Source organism: Mytilus galloprovincialis, chromosome 6 (genome assembly GCF_965363235.1).
Source record: "Mytilus galloprovincialis chromosome 6, xbMytGall1.hap1.1, whole genome shotgun sequence".
In the NCBI taxonomy this organism is placed as follows: Eukaryota; Metazoa; Mollusca; class Bivalvia; order Mytilida; family Mytilidae; genus Mytilus; species Mytilus galloprovincialis.
The window spans coordinates 57,290,231-57,313,131 of NC_134843.1; the positions used below are offsets into that span (position 1 = coordinate 57,290,231).

At 31.5% G+C, this 22,901-nt stretch overlaps 2 protein-coding genes across 10 annotated transcripts in view; both read right to left on the reverse strand.

Annotated features, from left to right (window-relative positions):
• The window catches only part of LOC143079946 (trafficking protein particle complex subunit 8-like), a 61,983-nt gene extending 56,363 nt beyond the window's left edge, over nt 1–5,620 (reverse strand). For all 6 annotated transcript variants that reach the window (XM_076255569.1, XM_076255568.1, XM_076255567.1 and 3 more), the window contains exon 1: nt 5,352–5,620. In XM_076255569.1, the coding sequence (XP_076111684.1) occupies nt 5,352–5,508 (157 nt within the window). In that variant the 5' untranslated portion in view covers nt 5,509–5,620. The remainder of the gene's footprint in view (nt 1–5,351) is intronic.
• A 2,464-nt stretch (nt 5,621–8,084) lies between these two features.
• LOC143079948 (membrane-bound transcription factor site-1 protease-like) overlaps nt 8,085–22,901 on the reverse strand; it is a 41,812-nt gene continuing 26,995 nt past the window's right edge. For all 4 annotated transcript variants that reach the window (XM_076255572.1, XM_076255574.1, XM_076255573.1 and 1 more), the window contains exons 18-28: nt 22,641–22,717; nt 21,944–22,039; nt 21,519–21,598; nt 20,214–20,406; nt 19,373–19,453; nt 16,439–16,482; nt 15,655–15,732; nt 15,286–15,432; nt 14,425–14,544; nt 12,502–12,628; nt 8,085–11,837 (exon numbers count right to left, since the gene is read on the reverse strand). In XM_076255572.1, the coding sequence (XP_076111687.1) occupies nt 11,510–11,837; nt 12,502–12,628; nt 14,425–14,544; nt 15,286–15,432; nt 15,655–15,732; nt 16,439–16,482; nt 19,373–19,453; nt 20,214–20,406; nt 21,519–21,598; nt 21,944–22,039; nt 22,641–22,717 (1,371 nt within the window). In that variant the 3' untranslated portion in view covers nt 8,085–11,509. The remainder of the gene's footprint in view (nt 11,838–12,501; nt 12,629–14,424; nt 14,545–15,285; nt 15,433–15,654; nt 15,733–16,438; nt 16,483–19,372; nt 19,454–20,213; nt 20,407–21,518; nt 21,599–21,943; nt 22,040–22,640; nt 22,718–22,901) is intronic.

Here is a 22,901-nt window from a genome sequence, read left to right on the forward strand (position 1 = left end):
ACTACTATTCTATACAAAGAAAGATAACTCCAATTGAAAATTAATTGCTATTGCACAATATTGTGCAATTAGATATTTCTTGCTATTGTGCAATACTGTGCAATTGAAAATTTCTTGCTATTGCACAATACTTGATATGGAATCCTGATTTGGACCAACTTGAAAACTGGGCCCATAATCAAAAATCAAAGTACATATTTAGATAAAGCATATCAAATAAGCCCAAGAATTTAATTTTTGTTAAAATCAAACTTAGTTTAATTTTGGACCCTTTGGACCTTAATATAGACCAATTTGAAAACTGGACCAAAAATTAAGAATCTATATACACAGTTAGATTTGGCATATCAAAGAACCCATTTATTCAATTTTTGATGAAATCAAACAAAGTTTAATTTTGGACCCCCATTTGGACCAACTTGAAAACTAGGCCAATAATTAAAAATCGAAGTACATTTTTAAATTCAGCATATCAAAGAACCCCAAGGATTCAATTTTTGTTAAAATCAAACTAAGTTTAATTTTGGACCCTTTGGACCTTAATGTAGACCAATTTGAAAACGGGACCAAAAATTAAGAATATACATACATAGTTAGATTCGGCATATCAAAGAACCCCAATTATTCAATTTTTGATGAAATCACACAAAGTTCAATTTTGGACCCTTTGGGCCCCTTATTCCTAAACTGTTAGGACCAAAACTCCCAAAATCAAACCCAACCTTCCTTTTATGGTCATAAACCTTGTGTTTAAATTTCATAGATTTCTATTTACTTATACTAAAGTTATGGTGCAAAAATAATGCTTATTTGGGCCCCTTTTTGGCCCTTAATTCATAAACTGTTGTGACCTCAACTCCAAAAATCAATCCCAGTTCCTTTTGTGGTCATAAACCTTGTGTTAAAATTTCATTGATTTCTATTTACTTATACTAAAGTTATTGTGCGAAAACCCTTTTTTGGCCCTTAATTCCTAAACTGTTGGAACCAAAACTCCCAAAATCAATCCCAACCTCTCTTTTGTGGTCATAAACCTTGTGTCAAAATTTCATAGATTTCTATTCACTTAAACTAAAGTTATAGTGCGAAAACCAAGAAAATGCTTATTTGGGCCCTTTTTGGCCCCTAATTCCTAAAATGTTGGGACCAAAACTCCCAAAATCAATCCCAACCTTCCTTTTGTGGTCATAAACCTTGTGTTAAAATTTCATTGATTTCTATTCACTTTTACTAAAGTTAGAGTGCGAAAACTAAAAGTATTCGGACGACGACGACGCAGACGACAACGACGCCAACGTGATAGCAATATATATACGACCAAAAATTTTTGCGGTCGTATAAAAATTAGAACAGGGCATATTCCGTTTCATAGACAATAAATTTCCAGCCAATTCCCTTCTTCTTCTACCACTAAGTCCAAATAATTATGACGTCTTGAAAGGCTATTATAATAATTTTTTCTTTGAAGCCTTAGTTCGACGTCATAACGCCAAACTCATATTTTCAGTTGGACTTTAAGAGGGAATTTACTGCTTTATTAAAACGTTTAGCTGATTTCTCCTCAAGATGCTTTATTTTAGGAGTATAAAATATATTTTTGAACCAAACTCGGTACATTTTGAAGGACCTGAATTTTCAGATAATGTAAAACAAAGGTTTCGGAAATTCGGGTCTGTCAAATTTTACTGAGTTTGGTGTAAAAATTATTTTATAATCTCGTAAAAAGAAATCAGAAAAACGTTTTAAAAAATGCAGTCGACATGTTCCCGCCTCGGATGGAATTGTTACTTATATTATTATTTTTGTAGGGATTAATTTGAAATATTTTGAACTATCAAACACATAAAAGGTAAGAATTTTTATATATGCAATTTTTTTTAGCTTTCAATGAAAATTTGCTGGCTCAATTGGGTCTCAAAGTTGAGAGCAAAATATGCTTTCAAAGTCCAACTGAAAATGGCGGCTTCAGCATTATGACGTCAAAGTAAGGCGTCAAAGAAAAAAATTATAATAGCCTCTGAAGACAGTGATTTTCCAACCCTCATTTTGGGGCCGAATTTCGGCCCCATTCCCAAAGAGAAATATGCTCTTTTTTTCCCAATTTTCAGCTCTAAAATTCCCAATCGTATATGGACATCGTCGCGAGATTTTGTTATTGTCGTATCTCCGTATCGTGTATTATTTTGTTGACAAATCTCTGAGCGTTCGGGGTATTTCGGGAGTTATCATTATCTTTCACTTAAGACGATGATTGGTTTGCAATCTTTTTTGGATTGCATTGCAATCTACGATATTCTGGTCACGTTTGCGCTTGAAACATCCGAATGAATAATTCAGTGACAAAGCAAAAAAATGAGACATAATGTAAACAAAATGAACGTAGATCATGTCTCATAATTCCAAATATTACACAAAGAAGCTAAAGGCGGCGGACGGTAGTAAATGCCGGAAGCTGGAAGCTTTTGGATTCAAAAAGTCGTTTCTACTTCCTTCTGATGAAACAAGTGAAAGAAGGAAAAGACCGACTCTCAGATACAGAACTGTACAGAACTGGAACAACTAGTTGACATGTTTAAAAATAAACATGAAGGAAAACTTGGAATTTTAAATAAAACTAAAAAATAAATGCTTCAGATTTCAAATGTGTCTTTTTAGAATTTCTATAGATTCTCATCATTATAAATAGAATCAGAAGGGATAGGTTGAATTTTACCTTTCAAGAGTAAAGTTACAAAGCTTGAGTGCATGCAAATGTGTCCTCAGACACATTCAACTTTTATTTTTAATCCTTTTCCTTAAAAAGATAGCTTATTTTGTAGGCAATTCATGCAGTTAATCCTTCTCAGAATGCAGGATTTTGCACCTAATTTTCAAAATTTTCTTGGGGGGGGCATGCCCCCAAACCCCCCTAGCGAGGCGCACACGGCTTATGCCGTGTGCCCGCCGTCGTAAAGACCAATCATATTTTTCCCAAACCATAATTTTTTTCCCAATTGCATGGGCCCCAGGACCCTTCCCCTAAACACCAGGAAAATCACTGCAAGACGTCATAATTATTTGGACTACCACTAAGTAACCATCATCAGACCTGCCAACTTTTGAAAATCTCCATGGGGGATTTAGCGCACGACCAGATTTTAAAGGGTTACAATTTAGGGACTTTTCTCTGTGCATTGTTTTTTACTCCTAAAATAGTCTAAGTTCTCTTCTTTTTTCTTTTGGTATACTAATGATGAGCTTGTAGGCCTTTATTTCTTTTATTTGCATGATTCTTGTACAATTACATTATAAAATTGACAAAATAACTGAAGAATAGAGAAAAATGGCATAAAAAAAATAAAGGATTCAAAGTAGAGACCCCCCCTTTTTCCCCTCCAAAGACCTTCTTATCTATGAACCTTGACTCAAAAGATCTAAAACTACATGTCCTAAAGTTAGAAGGATGAAGACAGATTTTGATTTAGTCTTACTTACAATGTATGGTCTTATCAGTATCAATGAGAAAATGGATAAAATTTGAGTTATCTTTCTTTGTATTCAGAGGTGCTCTTACTGGCGGAGGCTTATACAGTAACACAGTAGAAGTGAATACAAAATGGCGTCGATTTTAAATCAACAGACACACGACGTCTGGTTTCAAAAATTAAAAAGGATTTCAAGATAAACGATGTTTTCTCGAGAGTTCATTACAGTTCTCATCTTTCAATTAATTATGATTTTGTTGTGGAACTACGGCAAATGTTGCAAATTGTGCTTGTATGATATATTGATTAAAATTGAAAGGCTGTTTGACCCATTAGGTAATCTGATTACATACAACCAATAATTATGACACCTGTTGTGACTGTTGATTCGGGTAGGGTCGTTAACTTGTCATAATATGTCCCCAGGTAAAATTATAGATTTTTTAAAATTGATCAGAAAAACTTCAAAATCGGTAAACAATAATTTTTTCGGGTATATTTGGTGAAAATCGGGATTTTGACTAGTTTTACGATCCCGATATCGGGATTCGGGTTGAGGGATAAAAATCGGGATGATACCGCGAAAATCAGGATAGTTGGCAGGTCTGCATCATCATTATAGGGTTCAATTTACTGTCAATACATTTATTCAAGTAGCTGCAACTTGACAAAGTATTGGGTTAAGTATCCAACAGATAAACTGTATACCCTTTCAACTACTTCTCAACTTTGGATTTAATAATTATAAGGACAGTCAGTTTGACAAGTGACTGATGTGGTATCAGGTCCGTTCGCACCCAATATAGTTTCGCACCCTACACGTTCGCACCTCACATTTTCACCCCCCACGTCCGTTCGCACCCTACGTGTTCGCGCCCAATTTTTAATAAAATTTAAGTTAAATTGTTAGAAATTATTCATATGAATATAACAAATAATTGTATTCTTTTTGAATAAAATTTAAGAATTTATTAAATAGATTTTTTTTTTTTTTATCAATCTGATGATTAATTATTAAATGTTGATTATGTATGATTATTGCTAATTGGTATTTATAAACAGCCTAACTTGGTGTTATTGTTTACTGTTGTTTATAAATCATGATTGTTGTTTTAAATTGCTTTGATGTAAATACTAATAAAGTAAATATTAATTATAGCAATACACTTACCATGCATACCAGTTGTTCAACATGTTGTCAGATTCGCACTTAATTGACTAGAAACAGTGAAAAACAAATTATTTCAATACACTAACCAAAACACGATTAAGAATTATTCAACACACAAATGAAATAGTTGTTGTCAGAATAACATAATCTGAATTAAAAACAAGGACTTTTTTTTTATAAACTTGTCATGACACAAAAAAACTTGTCAGTATCTCGAATTATTTAGAAACAATGGCATATATATTTATACCAATACACCTCCAAAAAATTGGTAAAATTGGGTGCGAACGTGTGGGGTGCGAACGAACTTTTCGCAAAATTTGGGTGCGAACATGTGGGGTACGAAAGTGAATGGGGGCAAATGTGGAAGGGTGCGAACGTGATTGGGCGCAAACAGACCCGGATTCGACTGATGTACGTGTGTCACTGTCAGTTTTGAAAATTGATTTAAAATATATCGGGTAAGAGACATACATAAAGCATGCAGTGTGATAATTCCTTTTGCAGCTGCAGTTGTCATTGACCAACTTTTAGCAGAAAAGTAATGTCATGCTGTTTTGAAATTGCAAAATAATAAACATAGGGACCAAGTCTGACATAAGGTCCGCCCCCTTTTACTGATTATGCTCAAGAACTTATCTAAATGAAACGGAATCATTCTTCAGAGTTAAGACAAAGCATATATAAGTGTGGTTAATATACTAAAGAAGATTCACCTTCTGACGTTAACCGGCAAAAAGGTTGAACAAGTTCCACAAATGTCAAATTATTTTTCTGACATAGGACTTCCGCATCACGGCTGCATAACACAGCAACATGTGGATTAAACGTGTTCTGCACAAACTCTTGTGCATTCTGTTTGCACTGTGCCATTATTTCTATATATTTAAGAAGTTACAAGGCTGTTATTGATCGATGAGTCGTCGTTTTTTGCTCATGACGATCTGGATTTCATCTGCCATATTTACGATCATGCGCATTATAATCTTGAAAAGGGGAGGTAAATACATTACCTATTACCGAGCTTGCAATTCAATCAATTCATAAAATTCGTCTGTATTGCTTTGATCATTGAAATTTATTAAAATACAGACACTTTGTTCAAGCAAAGTCTGACTATTCTTCTACACTTTCTGCTGTTTAAAAACCTTTTGACTCCTTTGATCTTGTCGCAATGAAACATATCTTCAATAGTTTTCAGCCTGGTATTTAATATGCTGATGTTTATAATATTCAGAACAGAGTGCAGAAGTGAGTGTTGTCAGATCCTTGTATTCAAAGCATGATCATGGGATCTTTTTTTAATATATCAGATTGTGATCACTGTAATATTTGTCTGAATTGATAATTGTAATATTTGTCTGCATTGATCATTGTAATATTTGTCTGCATTGATCATTGTAATATATGTCTGCATTGATCACTGTAATATTTGTTTGCATTGATCACTTTAATATTTGTCTGCATTGATCACTGTAATATTTGTCTGCATTGATTATTGTAATATTTGCATTGATCATTGTAATATGTACTGTGTCTGCATTGATTATTGTAATATTTGTCTGCATTGATCATTGTAATATTTGTCTGCATTGATCATTGTAATATCTGTCTGCATTGATCATTGTAATATTTGTCTGCATTGGTCACTGTAATATCTGTCTGCATTGATCATTGTAATATTTGTCTGCATTGGTCACTGTAATATCTGTCTGCATTGATCACTCTACCTTGATCATTGTAATAGTTGTGTGCATTGATCATTGTAAATTATAAACTACCGGTAGACTTGAATCTTGATAATTTTATTAAAAAAAACCTATTTTTTATGATCATGCTGGATGGCTGTTTAATGTAAATTGAAAATAAAATGTCCTTTATCCTATTATTCTTATTAAAATGCCTAACTTCATCCCAGTTTGGACTTTGTATGCCTTAATTGATCCATGAAAGTTCTATGAAATGATGATAACATAAAAGTTTAATTTAGAAGATATGTATATCACAAGTTAGATTTCCAAAATTCAGACAGATCCCACTTTCCTCAATAAGAGCAAGGACTTATATTAGATAGTTAAATCCTTCATCAGAGTGATTGTTTGTATGTCAGTTTTGGTTTCTGTTGCTATGTGGGTTACAATGGAATCATTGGAAGAAACACCATCTTCCTAATAAATATAAACTGGTATAGAACTAAGATTAAGGTTTGGGTCAAATTGATAAAGTAAAATGTACTTCATACACCCTCTAGTTTGCAAATGTTGAATAAATGTATTATTTATCAAATGCTGTAGTTTTGTTTAAAAATGTAAAACAATTCCTAATCTTGTACAGCTAAAGATTACTAGTAAATGAAATTTAACCAAAATGGTGAAATTATACAAATGTTCTTAAATTAGCCTATTTTTACTAAAATTAGAAAAGTCTGCTGTAGAACGTCCCATTTATGAAATCAGAGACAAATTGTGTCATCAAGGCTTGGGTTTTTCTCATTGTTGAAAGCTGTATTGATGCATATAATTGCTAAGTTACTTCAGCTGGGATTTGATAAATAGTTTTCCCATTGATGATCATACCACATCTCTATGTTTTTATTTTGACAAATATTTCAATTTTCTTAACTTGATTGTTTGATTGTTGATGTTTTAACGCCATTCTTTAGCGCCTCTGTGGGGCTATTTCGTTGCGGCCAGTTTTTATTAGTAGATTAAGCCAGAGTGCCTGATGAAAAACACTGACCTTCAATAGGAAAACTGACAATCCTTGTCAATTAAGATTGGAGTCAAAATTACTTGCACAAGAAGGTTCTAACTCACAACCTCAACGTTGACTGGTTGAGTGATTACAGAAGTAGAACTTGACATAGTTCAAGTTGAACTAATAATGATTGTACAGTATTTTTTTTTTTTTTTTTAAATTTACATGGCCAAATAAATATACCTTGTCCTCAAGTAGTTTAAACAAAAATGCCCTAAAGATTTTAGCAGAAGATTCATATATACTAACTCTGTACAATGACTATAGTCATATGAATCAACACCTGAATTGATTGATTTTTTGGTGTTGTAACACGACGTCTTACAGCATTATATAATATTTCATAGCTGCCAGTTTGTAAATGAAATTTATCGTCATATGTGGTATTAATTGAGCAACTGCCTCAGCAATAGCATGATTTAGATTATTTATTTAGATTTTTACTTTTCAGGTTCTAAATTACATTGGTTTTTTTTTCTAAAATCTCAATTAAGCAAATTTAACCTAAAAGCACTAAGATGAATGCCATCTTCTACATTTTTATGGCATGTAATTTTATTGTAGAAACCTAAAAAATTGACATGCTCTTGCAACCTTTGGTGACTTGCTGACTAACTCCATCACATTTTGTGTGATTTTAAAGTGTTTCTTTATCGTTTTCCAATGACTGGAGCCAAAAAGAACAACTCACATTTTATCCAGAAATCAAATGTTATTTATTTTTTAAATAAATATAAGAGATCATAATAAAACTATGACTACTGCTTATTAAAAACAAATGGTTGACATGCTTCATAAAATGGTTCAAATATGACAAACATTATTGCACTTTAATTAAAACTAAATGCCTAATGTGATATTTTCGATATCTATGTTATCTGAAAACGTAAATAATTACTGTATACATTTCAACTCATTTGTTAGGCATAAATTGAACAAAGCGTTTAACAAGCATATCTTAGATGACAGTTTGACAGTCCTACTTAGTGGGAGTTGATCGGTTATACATGTATTGTTTATCAGCAATCCACCCATAAAATGTTTATACATGTATCTGAAATTTTTCCTAGAAATGAAAGTGAGAAATAAGTTTTTAACCAATTTTAGTGCAGAAAAACACACTTAGTACAGTTAATTATCAACTTTCACTAATAACTGTCATAATCTAAATAATAAACTAGACTCAAAAATGGTTTCAGCTATTGTTTAAAACATGAACTTTTCAAAAAGATGATCATAGAATATCCTTTATCATAAAGTATTCTTTCAGATAAATTAACTGCTCATACATATGTACAATACTTCCAGCTAGCATTTTAAGTCTTGTGAACAATAAAAAAAAAACTCATATTAAAACCAGAAAGCTATTTACAGCTTAAAAAAACACTTGAAATATACTTATATTGGAAATACTTATACTTTCCTTGACACTGAATATATAATCCCTAAACTAAAATTAGGAAATGATTATGAAATACACTCATATCCTCATACAACTTCCAAAGTTGAATTTCTTTAATATTCTAACTTAATTCTTCCTCGTTTTTTATTTTGATTGCATTTTTCATTAAACCCTTTCTTTCATCAGTCTATCAAATTAAAGAGAATAAAATATTTGTACTCTTTGGTATTGTTGTTTTGCAAGAATTTTAGCTCATATAAAACTGTTCATTCAAAAATTTTTCTCAGAAATAATGATTAATTTTATACTCTTAGAGATGCTAATACCAGCAATAATTTTGGATTAAAAATGATTATGTATTCAGAATTATGTAGTTTGATCATTATGCTTAATAATTCCTTAAGGTCAAGACATACATCAAGGGACATAACTCGTCAAAATCACTAGTAGGTTTGAATGAACCATTTCCATAAATTAACCCTGAGCTTTTAAGCAACCCTAACTACTTTAATTCTGTAACCTGTAAAAGCTTAAAAATCATTGAAGAAACTGCTTATTACAAACCCATTACTGATATTAATAATTATCTCCCTTAGTCCAGGGATAGCACTACATATCATCACATATATCTTTTCACAAAATTGTTATCAAATTACATTGGTCAATGTTTATAAATTATGGATTTCGTGTAAATTATCATTCATATAAAAATCTAACATCACACATTTACTCCTCACACAAAAATCATAACATCCCTCAAATACATCATAAAAAACTTTGCATTAAATATACATATGCATTTAATTAATTAAACATTTGACAAATTGTCAATAAAACATTACAATAAAATAATAATTTTGGCAATTAAACATATCAAACACAATGACAAAGAGACAAATGATAATTGTATTGCTCTGGATATAAAATGTGGATTATGCTTTTCATCAACGAAAAAGTTTTTCAATTGGCAGTTTTTACTCAATTGCAGCCAATAAGGGAACACTTATCCTTTTAAATCAAAAATTCCTCATTCAAGAACATTTCCGGAATTTGTTTATAAAACCAAAAACATCCAAGTGTTTTCTTAAGGGGGTAGACCTTGGTTCAGGGAGATAACTCTTTAAATCAGTTATGCGTTTGTAAAAGTCAAGTTTCGTCAATGAATTTTAAGCATTTACCTGAAACAGATTGGAAATAATCTATGTATCCTAGAAGCTTAGAACATATTTATGAAAATGGCTGACACAAACGTACTGATGATTTTAAGAGTTTTTTCCCTTAACCTAGGTCTACCTCCTTAAAATCAAATGAAATAACACTTTATAAATTTCATGTGTTTGAATATTGAAAGTTGATGGTTGTTAATTCTTATAAAAGCTGTGTGAAATAATATCATCAGTTGGGACCAATCTATCAGATTGGAACACAGTTATACAGGTCTCCCTGAAGCTCATTGTCTCACCTCAGAAATCTTTATTTCAGACAGAAGTAATTGTTTAGATAGTTCTAGATAGCATTTTTAAAATAGAACTAGACAGCTGTAAGTATACAAGATATCAGTTGTATGGTTTTGATGAAACTATAACTGCTGATTGCACTCAAATTTGTGACCATTTATGTATGTTATTTGATATGGTAGTTAAAAGTATTAGGTTATGAGCTTCTGTGATATGGAGTGATGAAAATATGTCTGGAACATGGTTAATGATTTATTATGGTTCAAAAACTAATAATGTATGAAAGAAACATGGTAACCCATTATTTTATTTATTTCACCCACTCCTGCACATTAATTATCAAAATACGATAATGTGTACAGGAATTACAATTTCTTTCACAGGATATATTAACAGGTCAATTTAAAGCTTGAGAGGAACATTCTTAAATATCTTTAACTAATTTTATGCTAAACTTTTAAGTAAATAAGTGGTCAATAATCATAAACTTTGTTGCAATAAAAAAGGAAGTGTGACTATAAAAAAAGGTCATAGTGACAAAATAAAAAGCCATACTATAGCAACGATTATATCATTTATACATTAAGAATAGATTCTAGAGACTGGAGAAGTTGTCAGACTTTATGGCACATCCCTGTGTAGTGACAGGGTCACTTTATAATGATGAGGGTGGTTTTTAATGACCTTGACTTCCCAAGAGGGTTTTTAACAACCTTGACTACCCATGAAGGTCTTGCACGGTCGTTAACTTTATTTCACTACTTGAGTATATATAAACTGGAATACCTATAACAGATGTGACAGTATGAATTGAATCAAATTTTAGAAGTGTAAATCAGTAACCCCCTACATACATTGGTAAATTATTGTCTCATGAGAATAGGTGATGCTTCTAATTTAATGTTAAAATGTTTAATGAAGTTTAAATATTGATTTATATAATGCCATTTTTATCAAATAAATCATTACCACATAAGAGTATCACAGTGTTCATGTAAATGATAAAAACCAAAACTCATTAACTGTGGAATCATTATCATTTCACAGGATACCAATTTTCTTTGATTTTGTGGTTATAGGTGAACCACACATTTAAATGTCCAATGAAATACAACTTTTTTGTATGCTTGTATGTAGATTTTGGCATAACCCTGAATTTGATAATCCACAAAATTACATGTTTTGTTCAATCCAAGAAAATTGGTAACCACAAAATTAAATGAATCCACAGTAACCAAAACCTAATATCACATGTCAATCAAACTCCAGGGGTTTTAGTCCCATACACTGAATAATTTGACCTTTTGAACCTTGACCTCTTTTTCTTTGTTTTTGCCTTGCCTTTATAATACTGATTGAGTAAAAATAACAGCACTAATCCTGTGCCTACAAAGGCTAGTACAGGGTATACCCCTGCAGTATCCACACTATGCACTGAATGTCTGTCTTTCAAATGAGGTTCATGTGGAAGCCCAATAGGTTCCTTAATTTCCTTTACTCCAATGTCTAATGTTTTTCTTTCATTTCCTATGATAACTGCTTCATCTAAACCCACTGAAAGTAACTTCTGCTGTTGAAAGAGATTTCTAAAATGAAGAGAAACAATAAATATAAATCCTGTTTACAATCAAAATTAAAAGTATTGAAACTAAAACTGCTCTAGTAGAAATATCTCCTTCAAAACTAATTCGCCTGAGCAATATTGACTAAACAAGTTAATGTTGAATTGTAAATTGAATTGACCAGTTGCAAAAAATGAGTAAACACTTGTGTGAGTTCTAGTGCTTGTCATGAAGTTGTCATTTAAGCTTGTTAAAGTTGAGACCGAATGCAAAAGGAAGATGAAAATGTGCTATATTGTGGTCTAGCAAATATTTGGTGAGAAAATTTCTTCCATATTTGCTTTTATACTTTTAAGTCCCAGAGTAAGTCTGAAAATAACTTATATATTTGCACAGTAGTTTAAAGCTAGTGGTTTAGAGTATGAGAATAAAACTTGTTTGCAGACATTTTTTCTTTATTATGTGATTTAATTTAATGCATTATTATTAAATCATGTCTTTTCTAGTGTGGCTTTACTAAGTTTGCTCTATAATGTGTCCATACTTATCTATGATAAACCATTTGGGGAACTTCAGTCGTGCATTTTATTCCCATGTATTCAGGGTCACTTTAATAATTTTTCAGTACATCAATGGGATGTGCATACACTTTCATGAATGTCACTATATGTGCTATTTTGCCACTTACATATTTGCTGTCTTGTTGATAGGATGTGGTTTAGCCCATACTTGATGAGGACAAGGAGGAAGTTTCTTTGACACTGTAGAACCAAGATGTCCTTCTATAACTTTAGAATATCTATGGAGGTGGTTACCTATAAATAAAACAAACAGTACTTCAACCCTACTTACTTAAATCATTTAATGAAACCAAATTCTACACAAGAAATTGACACAAGCAAACAACTTAACCAAAACATATTTCATTTAATCAATGAAATAACTATCTTTTTTATGTTTCTTTTCTCTAATTTTCAAAAGTATGATTTTATGACTTCCTCTCAGAAAAACAAAAAAAAAGATTAGTCAACTTCTTGTATCCTTTAGTTTTATAATCATCTCTTTTTGCTTCTAGTTTAATACCTGTGATAATAAAACCAATAGCCCAAAAATGAAAAGAACATAGTTACTTAAACAAACTCAGGGGCTGCCTTAAACTTGCAGTGAGGTGAGATTTTTTCTCTCTCTCCGTGTTTAAGTCCACAATGTGACTTTTAAGATGAAGGACAGCAATAAAAGCGGTGTTCCTTTGTTTTTTGTGCTTTTTTTTAACGTGCATGTACTGATTTTGTGTCATGGACGAATACCCATATCCATTCTTTTCATTAATCTTCATAAAAGTTTTTTTCAAAAATAAATGTTCATCACTAACGGAAAGCTGAATACTAAAATTTATGATAAAAGAGATGATTTTTCATTTCCTATCGTTAATTATCCATTTTTAGATGGTGACGTTCCCTTGTCACCATTTTACTGTGTTTATATATATCTCAACTTGTACGATTCACTCGTGTATGTAACAATGTTTTAGATTTTAACGAGAGAAATTTATGTATTACTGAAAAATTATTACACCAGGGTTTTCAATATCACAAACTAGTGAAAACATTTACTAAATTTTATCATCGGTATAAGGACATCATTCGTAAATATAGCTCAACATGCAGACTTCTTATACGTTCAGGCATTTCACATCCAATTTTTTATGGAAATATTCTTCATAAAGCACAAAGGTGTCAGTATTCACCTCAAAAACTAACAAAACCTTTGAATAGACTTATTAAGAAGGGATATAGTTACGAGACTGTTGTCAGGTCATTAAAGATTGCATATTTTGGCGTTAATATTGATTCACTTATAGGGTCTTTGCATCGGAACTAAACACATTTATTCAAAAACCAGTTGTTGGCATGACACGGGTTATGTTCTTCTCATATATGTTATGACGGTATGATACTAAACCCCTAACGGGAAGGATTGTGCCTGATATTCATATGATGAAATCATAATCTTTCAATTAGTTCAATTGAAGTCTGGAGCTGGCATGTCAGTTAACTGCTAGTAGTCTGTTGTTATTTATGTATTATTGTCATTTTGTTTATTTTCTTTGGTTACATCTTCTGATATCAGACTCAGACTTCTCTTGAACTGAATTTTAATGTGTGTATTGTTATGCGTTTACTTTTCTACATTGGCTAGAGGTATAGGGGGAGGGTTGAGATCTCACAAACATGTTTAACATTTTTGCGCCTGTCCCAAGTCAGGAGCCTCTGGCCTATGTTAGTCTTGTATTATTTTAATTTTAGTTTCTTGTGTACAATTTGGAAATTAGTATGGCGTTCATTATCACTGAACTAGTATATATTTGTTTAGGGGCCAGTTGAAGGATGCCTCCGGGTGCAGGAATTTCTCGCTACATTGAAGACCTGTTGGTGACCTTCTGCTGTTGTTTTTTTCTATGGTCGGGTTGTTGTCTCTTTGGCACATTCCCCATTTCCATTCTCAATTTTAAGTTTAAGATAGTGTTTTCTATAACCTATCAGGCTATGATTTCATTAACATAAACCCCCTCCTTTAGAGAACATATTATGTTAAAGCCTTATATACAAACCTTCCATTCTGGTGGGAAGTTCTAATGAGGTCAAGGACACATGATCTTGGCCAGTAAATAGAGGAACCATGTTGTTATAAGCTGTGTACTCCAACAGGGCACTCAGTAGCCAATAACAGTCTGCAATATAACAAACATTTTCTGAAGTACATGTGAGGAAAACAATATCAATTTCAACATTTTGAAGTTCCATACATATGTGATTTAATCAAAAGATAATAAGGTATTCATGAATGCAAACCTAGTGAAAGTGCTATAGGAGAAGCTGAGGGACATTTCAGGAATTTAGAATTGAGCTGTTTAATTTGTGGGAATTTCAGAAATAGTCAGTTAAATCATATGGATTTCAAGATTCTGGATTAAATCATATAATTATTTGGAAACTGGAAATCAGGTTTTGGCATTAATTTTCTATAATTTTTGTGCTATTTTCACATACCTGACCGATGTGAGAAAAATATTTCTCACTAGTGAAAAATCTGTTCTCAGCAAATGATTGGTTGAAACTTAATTGTGACGTTAAATTTTCTTGTTTTCTTCTGAATTTTCTTATTGTGACGTCATTGTGACCATGCCTGATGACGTCACATCAAAACTATACAACTATCCTCAAATCTTTGAAAAAGAAGGATAAAAAACAGATTCCACCACTGTAACTCATATATTACGATATTTCTCCACTCTCAACAGTTAAATTTTAATTATTTAAAAAGCTCTGCAAAGTCTCACGCTTTTAATATTAAAATTTAATTGTCTCGAGTGGAGAAATATCGTAATACACTTGTTGCAGTTGTAGAATCTATATTTCACTGGAATTGAGGATGTGTCCTTCTTTACCCTATATAATAATACAATCCTTACCTTTCTGCATATGACTGTTGTCAAGACAATTAGAATCACCATATAAGGCAACCCTGCCACTATCTGGTCCCCCTGATGATGTCTGATGTATTCCTAGTATAGGCACTGTATCCACTGATTTTGATTCACCTTTTAGCACTTCATGTCCTTGAAATAAAATGTACACAGTTATGATTTGCAAACCATGTCACTTTTGACAATTTTGTCTGTTATAATGGGGATGTCATCCTGTTAAAATTGGTACAAAGATGTTCTGGTTTTTGTTTGCTCTTTTCCAGTGCTAAGCAAAGTACTGTTCTTTTTTTAACTCCATAATTTACAAAAAAATAACATATAAATAGCAAATACACAACTTTTTTTTACACTTACCTTGGTCTTTAAGATTCTGTGTTATAAGAATCCCATCTGATGGAAATTTGGCAATACTTGTACCAGAGGCATAATACACTGCAAATAAAAGTACATGTTTTGATAATTTTGTCTTATTTTTCTGTCATATATTCCATTTATTCATTTTCTACTAGATTATATAGCAATAGTTGATGGTTTTATGAAATAAATTGTTTTTCAACCAAAAAATACCTGAAAATGTAATTGGACATGCCAAGCTAGAAGACAACATCTTTTTGGATGGTAAAGGGTAATAAAATGACACTTCAAACGAAATTCATAACCATATTGCTAATATTGTACAAGACTTTTCTGTAAGTTGAAAAACTCACGTTATTCAAATAATGAAGGGAAAAAAATTGCACAAAAACTGTATGGGACAGTTTGGACCTGTGTAACTGTTATTAAGCTAAATATGTCGAGATGATTTTTGTACTTAAGGAATGACTGTAATATTTTTTCTGTCTATTTGAAATAACCTAAAAAATTTGGTGCACACTTAATAACGTACATAGTGCGTTATTTAACAGTGTGCACCACATTTTTTATGTTATTTCAAACAGACAGAAAAAATATTACAGTCATTTCTTATAATTTAATTCTAAATTCCATTTTAAACCGTAGAAAAGAATGAAAAAACGTTGATGACGTCATGGTCACATGACTAAATTATGTCTATGGGCTCATAACAAAATAACGTCAGTCAATCAGAAGACACGTTACATCCAAAATTAAATTATCAGTATTTGAACAATATACTTACTATCATGATCTCCGATCATAAAATCTCCTTCATAAACTTCATCACTGAAAATATATATTCTTACATCATCAAAAATAGTAAAACATATCAAAAAAAGTATAAACCAGGTGCTCCGCAGGGCGCAGCTTTATACGACCGCAGAGGTCGAACCCTGAACAGTTGGGGCAAGTATGGACAAAACATTCAAGCGTGATACAGCTCTGAATTTGGATTGTGATCAAATTTTTGACATTACATGTTTTTTTTTACACAAAACAAATGTCAAGATTTTACAAATCAATTAAAGATTTCTTCTTCAAACTTTTTAAATCTAAAATTAAATAGTTGACACAGCATAGGTTTCTGACACAGAATGAATGTGGTCTAATGAACTTAAAATATTGTTTTTGCCTTTGAGCAATTCACTATGCTGTTGAATATTAATCCTCTCAAAAAAATGTTTGAAGAAATTTTTTTTTTATTTATGAAATCTGAAATGAGAAAAATTTAAACCCCCCTTTTTTTTCACATCCCCGTTTCCCTTTTTCCAAAACTGATATCAATTCAAATTTCTAATGGAGTTTGCAACAATAACTACTCTTTTAAATACATCATAAAATATTAAAATGTAAAATAAAGTGCTTGTTATCACTGAATGGTAAAGATTGGTTGGTAGTAAAAGTGAATATACATTGTTTATTGTATAAAACAATAAAAAAAACTTCATCAGCAACATTTTATATTGGCAAATTTCCAATGAAGTTATTTACATAAAGTTATTGGCAAATAAAAATAGAAAATGACATCATAGTCATGTCTGGCAAATGTCCAACATACATTATCTAAAAACATTTTAGATAAGATAAGGAAAAAAAGCTTCATCAGCAACGTTTTATATTGGCAAATTTCCAATGAAGTTATTTACATAAAGTTATTGGCAAATAAAAATAGAAAATGACATCATAGTCATGTCTGGCAAATTTCCAACATATATTATCAACTTCTATTCTATACAAAGAAAGATAACTCCAATTGAAAATTAATTGCTATTGCACAATATTGTGCAATTAGATATTTCTTGCTATTGTGCAATACTGTGCAATTGAAAATTTCTTGCTATTGCACAATACTTGATATGGAATCCTGATTTGGACCAACTTGAAAACTGGGCCCATAATCAAAAATCAAAGTACATATTTAGATAAAGCATATCAAATAAGCCCAAGAATTTAATTTTTGTTAAAATCAAACTTAGTTTAATTTTGGACCCTTTGGACCTTAATGTAGACCATTTGAAAACTGGACCAAAAATTAAGAATCTACATACACAGTTAGATTTGGCATATCAAAGAACCCCAAGGATTCAATTTTTGATGAACAAAGTTTAATTTTGGACCCCCATTTGGACCAACTTGAAAACTAGGCCAATAATTAAAAATCTAAGTACATTTCTAAATTCAGCATATCAAACAACCCCCAGGATTCAATTTTTGTTAAAATCAAACTAAGTTTAATTTTGGACCCTTTGGACCTTAATGTAGACCAATTTGAAAACGGGACCAAAAATTAAGAATCTGCATACACAGTTAGATTCGGCATACCAAAGAACCCCAATTATTCAATTTTTGATGAAATCAAACAAAGTTTAATTTGGACCCTTTGGGCCCTTTATTCCTAAACTGTTGGGACCAAAACTCCCAAAATCAATACCAACCTTCCTTTTATGGTCATAAACCTTGTGTTTAAATTTCATAGATTTCTATTTACTTAAACTAAAGTTATTGTGCGAAAACCAAGAATAATGCTTATTTGGGCCCTTTTTTTGCCCCTAATTCCTAAACTGTTGGAACCAAAACTCCCAAAATCAATCCCAACCTTTCTTTTGTGGTCATAAACCTTGTGTCAAAATTTCATAGATTTCTATTAACTTAAACTAAAGTTATAGTGCGAAAACCAAGAAAATGCTTATTTGGGCCCTTTTTGGCCCCTTATTCCTAAAATGTTGGGACCAAAACTCCCAAAATCAATCCCAACCTTCCTTTTGTGGTCATAAACCTTATGTTAAAATTTCACAGATTTCTATTCACTTTTACTAAAGTTAGAGTGCGAAAACTAAAAGTATTCGGACGACGACGACGACGACGACGCCAACGTGATAGCAATATACGACGAAAAATTTTTCACATTTTGCGGTCGTATAAAAATATACAAGTGAAATAACTCAAATACAATTACAAGAGGCTGTCAAAGAGACAGCAAACCAGATTTTCCTGCAGAGGTTAAACCCTGAACAGTTGAGTAAGTATAGACACAACATTTAAGTTCAAAACAGCTCTTAATTTGAATTGTGATTTAATATTTGATACAACATGGGTTTGTTTTTTAATCTTTCAAGAACCATAACTCCTCATCTGTAAAAGTGAAAATCGAGAACATCAAACTTGACCTCCATTTTGTCATCAGTAACAACATATTAAAATTAAATAAGCATTGGTTGAACGGTTCATGAGTAAATGCATAGACATGAATAGAAACTCCATTTTTTTTCAATATTTCAAGAACCATAACTACTGAACAGGAAAACGTCAAAAGTCATTATTGCACTTCACCTCTATTCTGTTGTCAGTAGCAACATATTAAATTTGTAAAAGCTTTGATTGAATGGTTCAAGAGTAAATGCATGGACAACATTTAGCTGCCGCTTACCCGCCATCCATCCCAAAATCAATAACCGATATTTTCTTCAAAATGGTTAAAAATGTAATAAAAATAATGTAAATATTAACAAAAGCAATTGCGTTGTATGGATCATGTCATCCGATCCAGTATAATTCAGTGAAATTTGGTTAGAAATTACAAGTTACACTGTATAACAATTTGAAAACAAACTTATATCAATATAAATCTACTTTCTTCATCAAGACAGTCATATGGCATGCATCTATAAATACATACCTAAAGGCCATGCCTAGAGACATTATCAAATCATTTAAGGCTGGGATATTGGCTCCACCTGTGTCTGGCATCCACCATTGTCTGAAATAATCATTCTCAATCTTAATAAACCAATACATATAAAACTGTGTTTAAGTTATAAATATAATTCTATAAACTAAAAAGTCAAGATTACACACACAACTTGTTTCAGCTATTAGTATTCTGTACCACTTAATATTTTAATTTGATCTATGACCTTGTAGTCAGCTTTAATTAACATTTTAAAAGGTCAAACAATGTACCAAGTTTGAAGACATTCAGATGTAAACAGAAATTCCTCCATCTATCTAAATCCTTTATCTTCTATATCATTTTGTCCTTTTTCACTATAAATATTATTGATCTTGAAATTGAATTGGTTTAAGGTCTCTCTTATTTAAATAACCAAGGTGGAAATATACAGTTGGGTTTATCCATGGTCAAACAAACTTCATACTTTATACCCTCTAAAACCATTTCTCCCCTGTTTTAAATCAAAATACTTACCCAAGTAAATGAAGATTGTGTCCATGGGACACAGATGCTCATGCTTGTAAATATGCGGCAAATTTTTCAATTTTATGAAATTTACAAAAGGACGTGACTTATGAACGAAGACAGTGACACCACCCTAATTCGAACTTGATCTATGTTTGGTTATGATAAGCATTGTGTATAAGTTTCATAACATTAGGTTGAGGCAAAGTAAAGTAAGAGAACGGAAAATAATTTTGGGACGTATGGCAGACAAACAAAGGTAAAATGTAATGCCCACGCCCCTACAACTGGAGCAAAGTTAATCCTGGCAACCTTAACTTACCTAGTATTTTCATCATAGAATTTGACCTTCTTCATAACTGATACATTATACCAATCAGCAAATATTATTACAGATAAACCATTGTCTATATCTCTCTTTAGTTTTGTCACTTCTTCTGGAAAGTATTCTTCCTCTGCATCAACAATCAACAGAGTACCGTATTGACTAGCATCAAAACATGTGAAAGGTGAACCTGAAAAACAGTAAATCAACAATCAACAGAGTACAATACTGACTAACATCAAAACATGTGAAAGGTGAACCTGAAAAACAGGAAATCAACAATCAACAGAGTACAATACTGACTAACATCAAAACATGTGAAAGGTGAACCTGAAAAACAGTAAATCAACAATCAACAGAGTACAATACTGACTAGCGTCAAAACATGTAAAAGGTGAACCTTAAAAACAGTAAATCAACAATCAACAGAGTACAATACTGACTAGCGTCAAAACATGTAAAAGGTGAACCTTAAAAACAGTAAATCAACAATCAACAGAGTACCATACTGACTAGCGTCAAAACATGTAAAAGGTGAACCTTAAAAACAGTAAATCAACAATCAACAGAGTACAATACTGACTAGCGTCAAAACATGTAAAAGGTGAACCTTAAAAACAGTAAATCAACAATCAACAGAGTACAATACTGACTAGCGTCAAAACATGTAAAAGGTGAACCTTAAAAACAGTAAATCAACAATCAACAGAGTACCATACTGACTAGCGTCAAAACATGTAAAAGGTGAACCTTAAAAACAGTAAATCAACAATCAACAGAGTACCATACTGACTAGCGTCAAAACATGTAAAAGGTGAACCTTAAAAACAGTAAATCAACAATAATCTTTAGTAAGACAAGAGATGACTATGAGAAAACTATAAAATCAGAAATATAATTGCTGTAAAACAACTTATTTTCACAAATACTTTATTTCATGGTTAAACATTTCTAAAAGACTTCCAGACAATTTATTTTCAAAATTTTCTGGATTTGTTGATGTATTCATCATGGAATGTCCTAGTTTGACATAACAATTTATATATACATTCTTTTCTACTCTTTAAACAAACAAAGATATATTGACTGTGAAAATAAGTTGCTTTCAGTATTTTTAAATATAAAAAAATAAGATATAAGCACCATAAATTACTTTCTCAATCATTCAAAATGACAAATAAACGCTAAAAGTTTTGCTTTGATTCACAAAAATTTCTATGTCTAATTTGGACTTGAATTTATCAAAACTATCTAAATTTATGCTTCAATTTTTTGTATTGCATAGTCACATGACATTCTTACCTAGAACCTCTATAAAGTAACCATTACTTCTCAGATGATGATACATATCTTTGAAATTTGTATGAATATGGTCTCCATTCCTGTAATTACAAAGACTTAAATATACATAGAATTGTATAAGGTTTTCTTAGTGTATTTAGCAATAATGAAAAAGGTCTGGAAATCATGGTTATCAAATCTCTTTTTTAATTGTTCAATTTGAAGAGAAAAGCTTATTATTTACCAATCTGTTTGTCCATTGTTGTCCTAATGTTTCCAAAAACTTATTTTTAGTAAGAGATGTATTAGTTTTAATAAAGTATCTGATACTATCAATGACAAATATCATGGCAATAATAAAATATTGCAACATTTCCAAATTAATGACACTTTAGACAATTGGTAAAAAAAACCTAATCAATGTTCCAAATAAGCGTTTTACTCACCAATCTAAAGGATCATTCTTCATTCTCAGATTGTCTCTGGGAAAGTAGCCAGGTGGGTATCTCAAATTGTGAAACTGATCCCAAAGAATTCTTTTGCTGCAAATAACTCATATAAATAAATTACACTTTAAACTGGTGGAAAACTTCATAAAATGTTATACATACATTCATACCAATGCCCAATGCATATCTACAGTTCAAATCTCTCATGCAGGAACAGTTTTTATTCACTGGAGATAAGTCTTGTTCACTTATATAGAAAATTTGCTCCTGCTTATCTTTTAAACATTGCTATGTACCTTATGTTGACAAATAAAAGAACATATGGCATTCAACTGTATTCTCATTTATCATTGATTGATATTTATTTTGGCTATTTCATGACAACCACCAGTTCCAAACCATTGCATTAAAACACACTGTGATATAAGCAGATTTTTAAGTCCCAATCTCAGTGCTGACAGGCTAGTAATCACTGAAGATGCCATGCTAAGACCAGTTGGCCATAGTAGCCCTGTATAATAATTCAAGTGCAGATCAAGCCTACAACTTTAGGTAACAAAAATACATCTATAGAAGCATTTGAAATATTTAAAAGTAATCTTCACTAGCTGAATTTACTTATATAATTATTTCGATTCATATTCACGCCTTCATATTTTCTATAACGGTAATGATTTTGATTTAGACTAATTACCTTCTAGGTGGAGTAGGTATAATTTTGACTTTGACAGGTAATCTAAGTTCAGTTCTTCTGGGTTCTGCTTCATCGTACTAAAAATTCACCATAAGTTGATAAAAATCAAATATTTAGTAGGTTCTTTAGCTTTTTAAAGTATATTACAGCAAATAGACTTGAGTGTACATAAAATCCAAGCTTACTTATTTGTTGCATGAACAATAGTTTTTACTTAACTATTGTAAATATAGAAACTGCTGAAGCTGGTTATTCAGTCAT